Genomic DNA, 8,238 nt, shown 5'->3' with positions numbered 1-8,238 from the left:
CAGGAAGACAACATTTTCATGCACTAGTGCTACCCCAGCTCAGCTTTTTGATGATATTCTCTGCCTGAACTGGGCTTGTCTGCAGCTATTCCCTGCCTCCACCACGCTGTATGTATCCTAGACATTAAAGACTGGGGGCATATTTAGGAAAAGGATGAAGGGTAAAGATTGGAGGTATGTAAAAACCATCGTAAGAATAGAAGAACATTAAGTGGGCCACTAGTTTACTAGAAGTTACAGTTCAAATGAAATACTAATCTTAATTCCTACACCTCTTGGGGAAACACACAAACAAAAAACCCAACCAACAAGGCAACAACCAACCTGCTTTATGGACTGTATAAATCTGTCTTCTCCTGTCATAGCCCTAACCTGACCTCTAAAACCATTCTCTGTGGCGTCTTGCTTCCAGGCTTATTATTCCTGCCTCACCAGCCCTTCTCTCCATCTGTTGGGCAACAACAGCTTGGGAAAAGATTAACTAGGTCAAAAGCTAGCAGTTCCCACTTTGAATGTCACACGTGCCTCCTTTGTTGAGCATGGAAAATTAGGAGTATATTGATAGAAAGGGAATTCTTGTTCCCATCATCTAGGTGCATGCAATATATGTTCAAAATGAATGTACCTATAATGGCAGCAGGAAACCTAGTAGAAATGAGGAAAAAAAAAAATCAAAACCTTCCCAAGTAGATAATTACATTCATTTAATTCCACACTGCAATGTGTAAGACAGAAAGGTTAATGATCTCTTTCTATAAAACAACTGCATTTTTTATTTTGAGGATAGCGATTGTGTACTTATTATGTTTGGCTTGTAAAGTGCCATAGCTGTACAAAAAAACTTCATAGAAGAGGTAAAATCTGCTGAAGAAATAACTAGGTCACAATCCTTAGGAATTTAAATGAGGTTTAAGGAAGTATACTTCAAACTGATAACTGGCACAAAGCAGCGTACATGTGTACACATGATATGCAAATACTAGAAAGCTTCATGGAATACATACATTTTCAGGTTGCTTTCTAAAGAAAAATTAATACATGACATGGGAAATTACTTACTATGGACTCAAAATGTGATGCTACATAAGCAGAAAGCTGAAATTAAATATGTGAGCTATATCATGAACCACAACCAAATCTGCTTAGCTGGTTACTGGAGAGGAGAAAAGATACTGTATTTGGCTGAAACCACAGGGGGAATATAGGAGGCTGAACTGAATCATCTGAAATTAAGTCAGCTAGGACACCAGTGTAACATCCTGAAAAAACCTGCCAGGTCATCTCCCCAGTAAGCATCAGTGATCAGGAGAGATAACACATCTAAGTAACACTGCCCCCTTCAGCACAGTCCACTTAAAAAGCAATAAAGAAACAGAAGAAAAAAGAAAGGAAAAAAAAAAAAAAAAACCAGGAAAGGGTGAAATGCACTTTATAGTTTTGCCCTATTTAATTTAAAAATAAAAGCTTGTGTGTAAATCCTTAGAGGGTTGCCAGTGCAATGCAGAAAGCAGGACAAAAAAGGTGTGGTGTATTTGTACAAATTACAAATTGGTACAAAGCATTCAAAATAACCAAGGGTGCAGCTGAAGTCAGGTGTGTCCTTTCCTACAGTAGTTTCCCTTAGTAAGTGTCTCTCTTGGTCCTGGCCAGATTAGAATGATAGAAATGTTTCAGGGATGCTAAATGTGCAGGCTTCTCCTTCCAAGGCCAGGAAGCCAGGAGAAGGGTGGTATTTGCAGGGCAGAGCCCCTTGCACAGATCACGAAAGATTTCATCAACCAGCTGAGAGAAAAAACTAATCCAGAGATTTTTATCCAGACCCTGCATGGAGCGAACCTGATAGGCACAGTAAATGCTGGTGAAAAGGAGACGGTCAAACTCTGTTAGGGGCAAGGGGGTGTCAGTCAGTGAATAATATCTCAGATGCTGCTCAATCTCTGTCGGTGTTTTGGGCACTTCATCCTCTAAAATCTGCATGAATCGCCGTGTTGGGCGCAGGGAGGCCAGCTCTTCATCCTGCAGCTGGATTGTCCCGTCAGTCTGAATATCCAGCCCTCTCCAGAGCATCTGGAAGAGAAGAGGAGCATGTGCATGGGAAGCCCAGCACAAACGCTCCGCCAGTTTTAACAGAGCTGTAAGGCCATCTGCAATGCTGCCAAATCGCTGGCCGGACTGGGAGGCGGCTGCTCCCTGACTCGCTGCCCATGGCCCGCCTAGTCCCACTCCATGCCTTCTTCTGCCAGCCCCACACCCCTTCCCCTTTTGTGACCGGCCCCACATATCGGTTTCCCCGTGGGACCCATCCAGCTCTCGCCTCCCACCCTGCCTCTCCCGCCACAGTCCTGCCTGCAGCAGCTCCCCAGCATGGTGGCCTTGGGTGGGGGGCTTGGCCACTTGGTGCCGGAGTCACCTAGCCCAGCGGGGATGGTTCCTTGTCCCACCCCAGAAGCATGAGGTGCCATGGAGGGGGTCAGAGCCCCCTTCAGCTGCACCCCACAATGGGAGGGAGCACAAATGCAGTTAGGGCATTGCCGAGGCATTCTCCAGGCACTCCCAAAATCCAGCAGGGATGAGAACTAGCAGAACATGTGAGTTTTCACGTGCAGGCAGGTGGGAGTGTGGACACTAACAGTGTCTTGGCCCATGGGCCCCCCAACACCTAGGAGACCTCTAACATGACGTCAGCATCTTCTGGGCTGTGACGGGGTGTGTTGGTGCCGGCATCATTCCTGCTGTGAGGATGTTCATCTGGAAGACATCAGGTAGAGTTTGGTAGCACAAGACCATGACACTTGCTTTGGTTGTCATTAATGTCTTCAATATTTCTGAGCTGCCACTCATAGCTTGCCAAACATGACAGGTGCTGACCATGGGATTTTGATGAGCAAAACAAGCTTTTTAAGAGAAGCAGAAGAGGTTTTAAGGGTGTCAAGCATAAGTTTTGGGTATGAAGGCCCTTTGTCCTGCCAACAGAGCTAAAGCCTACAGCAGCAAAGACACTGGCTTTGACAGGCAGCGAGGAAGCCCCTCACGCTGAGTATGGGTGAGTTTTGAACAGATGGGTTTTGGTTGCTTGCAGGCTTTGCTGGAGAAGGTGACACTGCCTAACGGAGGCAGCGTGCTGGGAGGCTCCTCAACCTGCTGGTGGACACATAACCTGATGCTTAGTGTGGTTTTATACTTCTTTCCTGAGCACCTGCCACTGGCAGAGAGAGAATGTGAGGGTAAAAGAAACCTGGTTGGATCTATCCTGGCTCATGTCCAGCTAACCCCTTACTGGGTCACCCAACATTATTAAAACTGGGAAAAATGGATACAAGGCCAGAGGAATGGAAGTTAATTAATGTGAGTCACATTACTACTAAGAATTCTTCATTTTTCATTCACTAATGCTTCTAGTGCTTTAACTTCCTGCGTTTATTTTGCCTTTATTATTATTTTTACTTTGTGGGAAAGGAGACACAAGTAGCCTCAGTCCAGGACTGTAAGCGGGAGGCTGCACCCCCTCCCTTCCCTGTGTTGATCAGGGCAGTCATGTAGCCAAGACCCTCTTCTACCTTTTACAGACTGATCCTTCAGTTCAAGAAACATGAAATGGAAAAAGCTCATATAAAATAGTAAGCTCCCAGACCTTCTTTTTTATTATTATTTTAAATTTTTATATGGATAAAGACTTTTTCATATAAAAAAGTGGGACAATTTATGTTGAGCACTCCAGAGCTAAGGTCAGTAGGTGCTTATAAAAAGTAGAAATATTATTTAATACTGTATGTGTGTGATGACTACTACCAAATCCAGCTTCCAGCTTTCCATTCTTGATTGAAGCTTTTCAGGGAGATGCACAAGCTGCCTGAAGAAATTCACTGCCACCCCCCAGGCTTCAGGGGTTTGTTCCTCTGCACAGCTGCAGGCTCCCTGATCCAAGCCAGCTGTGGCTTTGGAATGTGAGCAGGGATGTAGCTGCTCTTTCCTACTGCTCCATGGATGTGCCAGGAGGCTTTTAGATCATGTAAAAAATACGTGTCATTTGACAATTTGTTTGCTGGTCTTCTCTCTGTTAACTGATAGCTAGGTGCACAGGTCTCTGATGAGAGATGTCTGGTTGGTTGCAAAGTCAGTGAATTTAGTGAACAGCCACCTGTTACGGTTTAATACCAGCCAGCAACTAAGTATCACGCAGCCATTCGCTCCCTCCCTGTCCCCAGTGGGATGGGGAGGAGAATTGTAAAGAAGGCCAAACCCATGGGTTAAGGTAAGAAAAATTTAATAACTGAAATAAAATAAAGTACAATAATAATAATAATGATGATGGTGATGATGATGTAATGAAAATGGAGACAGGAAAAAGAGAGAGAGAAATAAAAACCCCTAGAAAAACAAGTGATGCACAATAGAATTGCTCACCCCACACTGACAGATGCCCAGCCAGTCCCCAAGCAGCGATCAGCCCCTCCCAGCCAGCGCCCCCCCCCCCCCCCAGTTTATACACTGAGCATGATGTTCTGTGGTATGGAACACCCTTTTGGCTAGTTTGGGTCAGCTGTCCTGGCTCTGCTCCCTCCCAGCTTCTTGTGCACCTCCTCACTGGCAGAGCATGGGAAACTGAAAAGCGCTTTACTTAGGGTGAGCACTACTTAGCAACAACTAAAACATCAGTGTGCTATCAACATTGTTCTCATACTAAATCCAAAACACAGCAGTACCAGCTACTAGGAAGAAAATTAACTCTATCCCAGCTGAACCCAGGACAGCACCAAACTGCTGTTATTAGTAACTGTCTCATAAATATGTGCAGTATTAGATTTTTTTGAGTAAAACAAAAATTAAACAAAGTATAACAACTAATGTATTGAAATAATAATATAAATATCCTCTGGAGGTGGGAAAATGGTCCCTTACTTACTTTATCATTTAACAGAGGGTTTTTCCCCCCAAAAAAACATCTAAAAAACCCATAAACATTATTGCAGGAGCAGAACTTTTCAGCAGACACCTCAGAAAACCCTCCCCCTGCCACCAAAAACAATAGCAGGTCTTCATCATGCAAGTAGCTACGAGTACCTCCCCCAGTGAACACCCCCAGCTGGGACTCCAGCTCTCTCCGATCTCGGCACAGCCAGCTGAAGTGTTTGACCACCCTTGAAGAAGCAGGCAAAGCATTGCACCACTGGCATCACACGAAGAGTTTGCCAAGCCAAGAAGCCACCTGCCTAGCAGGTGCCCTTCCTACCTGTCAGCCTCGGGGATCCAGCAAACACGCACAGGATCAGCCAGGTGTTGAGCTGCACCTGGGCCATAGCACCCTGCCCTGCAGCGGCTGCCACCCCGCCGTGGGCAGTGCCGTCTGTGGAGCGAGAGCGGTTTGCTGTGGCGCCTTCCCTCGCTGCTTCTGGTCCCAGCAGCCTCTGTTGGAACGAATCCATCTTTCCGTGTTTATGGTTGCAGTCCTGGGAAGGGCTTGCAGTTCAGCTTGCTGACCCCAAAGGATATTTTCCATCATATTTTGGAAACTTGGAAGACTTTGTTGTGAAGTTTTTGGCAGATTTGTTTAAGCTTCTTTTCCAGAGGCTCATTTCCCATTGCAATGTATTATAGGAAGCTATTAGTTGCAAAAAAATTTTGCTACACGATTGCCTCTGAAGAAGAGAGGACCTCCTGGTCCCTCCCACCATTGCACAGTGCCTCTGTCACATCTCCGTGACACTTCTGCTCGGCTCCTTGGCTTCATTTTCAGTTTTCCTTTTTCCTGAGTTTGAAAATCTGCAAGCAATCCTGAAACATCACAGACAAGGCCGGCAGTCTGTGCAGATCCATGGAAGGGCAGCCAAAACACACAAGCAGGCAGAAGAAGTGTCACTTATTAGTTCTGTATTAAACCTCCCAAAGGGGTAACTCAGCATACTAACCTAGCAAACAGCAGTTATCAGAGTCAGCCAGACTTTAGCACTTCGTTGTCCTCTCCTGTGACAAGACTCTGGGTTATGATGAGCACGGTCTGCTTTAGATATGAATTACACAGACAAAACTTGGTCAGGTTACCTTCGCAGCAGATCTGTGTTCTCAACACATCTTTGCACTTTTGTTAGTGCCCAAACCCCAGTCAAGCTGTTCTGTATTTCCACACTGTATGGCACAAGTAGTCCTGGGTTCTGCAACACGTTCTGGGATGCCAGGGTTATATAAGTAGGTAATAATATGTATAAATAATACCCTCTCCCCCAGGTTAAAGGGGGAAAGAAGTCTGCCTAGAGAAGAGGCAGCTGAGCTGAAAAGCATACCTTTCTCAGCAACTTACAGGCTGTCTGTAGTGGCTGCTGTCATCAGATAATTTACTGAGGTTAGGGATGGTGTTCCACTTCATAAGGTGTCAGCGTGTGAAGTAGCACATCTTCTGAAACTTCCAGGACCTGTAGCTGTACCTGGCAATACATGGGCTCACAGCAGCTATGAAGAAAAGCAGCATGCAGTGGAAGAGTCCCAGATTTGACAGGGGAGGAGGGGCCCTCAATATCCAGAGCTGTTCTTACCCTCAGTCTGCATCGAAATAAGACCTGTGTTTCTGTCATAGCCTTGGCTATCTTCAAGTCACTTCTTCCAGTTCTTATTATTTTCTGCGGCTTATGCTTTAGTTGCATCCCTCTCTTCTGGGACGAGGTATCTGTTATTAAACTGTGAATCACATGCTACTTGAAGCAGATGCTGATGCCCCATCTGTGCAGGGAGATTCATGTGCCTTCTGTTTTGTGCCAGAGTTCCTTACGATCCACAGCGTATGCATGACTTTGTCTTTGTTACTATGCAAAAAAAGTCCTGCGTCTCATGCGCCATGAAACATCCTCCCTTAAGCGTGCAGCACGTGACATAAGGAGTCCAGGATTTTGGCCAACACCTGTGAAGGCCATACATGATTTTATCAACAGGAAAATCTCCCAAGAACAGCTTGCAGCTGTTGGGGTAGGTCTCTTCTCCCAGATAACAAGCAACAGGACAAAAGGAACCAGCCTCAGGTTATGCCAGGGGAGATTTAGATCAAATATTAGGAAACATTTCTTCACTGAAAGGGTGGTCAAACATTGGAACAGGCTGCCCAGGGAGGTGGTGGAATCGCCATCCCTGAAAGTGTTTAAAAAATGCATAGATGTGGCATTTAGGGACAGGGTTTAGTGGTGTTAGTGGTTGGACTTGATGATCTTAAAGGTCGATTCTATGACTCTGTGAAGTGTCTAGAGGAACCTACCCATGCTGGTGGGAGGGAGAAGAGAGGAGGCTCAGGGGCTGTGCTTAGGTGACAGATAACAGTGGCAGGTGAGGGTCAAGCATCAGTAGTAGATACTGCCTTGAGCTTGGGGGTTTTTGTAGAATTGCCTTACAACCCTGCACAGAAAGGCAGCTGCAGAGTGATAAACAAATGCCTTAGTTGTTTGTAAAGCCACAGTAGTTATACAGTGCACAGAAACAAGCCTGAGTTTCAGGCAGCTGCACATAGTCCCCACATGTACAATTGCAAAGTTGGCAGTGCACCTGTTCCTCCTGAGGGATTTTGTCCTTGCCAGGTATTCACAGCTGAGTATGCACAGCCCTGTCCCTCTGCATTCCCTCTGGTCAGGCCATCTGTTGCAGGAGTGGTTTCAAAACATCACATCATGCCAGGTTTCTTCAGGGGCACCTTGACTGGTTTCATCCTTTCCACCATGACTGCTTGAAGAAGGAAGATGGGGAAGGGGAACAAGATACGAGCCATCAAAAGCTGCAGGACCTGGTTGGATGCTGGTTGAGGCACAAGGTGTGCTTAATAGAGCACCCAAACAATCTCCTTGGGAGGGAGGTTTCTTTGAAGTGGGACTGCAGGGAGGTAGGCAGTGTCTTCAGGAAAGGCAAATTCTATAGAAGTGGAGAAATGTCTTGCTTCAAACATCTCGCCCACAGCATGGGGAGACCACAGTCCCTAGCCTGGGTCTGTCTGGCAGGTACTCAGGGGAGCAAGATGAGGAGAAGAAGGTGGTTGAGGAAACAGGGGAAGGAAGAAGGACATACAAGGCTCCCAGGGAAGGTGAGGTTTGAGTCACTGGAGGGGAAGAAGGAAGAAAACCTTGTGCGAAGTAGGAGTGAAGCACTGACCATAATAACCAGATGGGACCTCCACTGTTATACTGGCATTTTCCAGGTATGGTGCTGCTGGTCCTTACACAAATGCTTTCCTTGTCTTTTTTTTTTTTTTTTCCCTCCAGTTTGTGAGTG

At 45.9% G+C, this 8,238-nt stretch overlaps 1 protein-coding gene across 1 annotated transcript; it reads right to left on the bottom strand.

The window, feature by feature from the left end:
• Positions 1-689: 689 nt before the first annotated feature.
• On the bottom strand, positions 690-6,877 carry FAM180B (family with sequence similarity 180 member B). The gene is made up of 3 exons (XM_027816285.2): positions 5,231-6,877; positions 2,669-2,748; positions 690-2,067 (listed from the first exon to the last, which is right to left on the bottom strand). Exons 1-3 carry the CDS (start codon positions 5,421-5,423, stop codon positions 1,621-1,623), a joined length of 720 nt encoding a protein of 239 aa, XP_027672086.1. The 5' UTR covers positions 5,424-6,877; the 3' UTR covers positions 690-1,620.
• Positions 6,878-8,238: the final 1,361 nt, after the last annotated feature.

This window comes from Falco cherrug, chromosome 7, assembly GCF_023634085.1.
Source record: "Falco cherrug isolate bFalChe1 chromosome 7, bFalChe1.pri, whole genome shotgun sequence".
In the NCBI taxonomy this organism is placed as follows: domain Eukaryota; kingdom Metazoa; phylum Chordata; class Aves; order Falconiformes; family Falconidae; genus Falco; species Falco cherrug.
The sequence above is the reverse complement of the archived record's forward strand: the minus strand, read 5'-3'. Positions and strand labels throughout refer to the sequence as shown.

Bases quoted from the DNA above. Each gene is read 5' to 3' on its own strand.
- FAM180B (XM_027816285.2), bottom strand. From the start codon at position 5,423: ATGGATTCGTTCCAACAGAGGCTGCTGGGACCAGAAGCAGCGAGGGAA. The intron at 2,749-5,230 runs GTAGGAAGGGCA...GATGTCTTCCAG, and splicing joins TGGATCCCCGAGGCTGACAG to ATGAACATCCTCACAGCAGG. The intron at 2,068-2,668 runs GTCTCCTAGGTG...CTTCTCTTCCAG, and splicing joins ATGCTGACGTCATGTTAGAG to ATGCTCTGGAGAGGGCTGGA.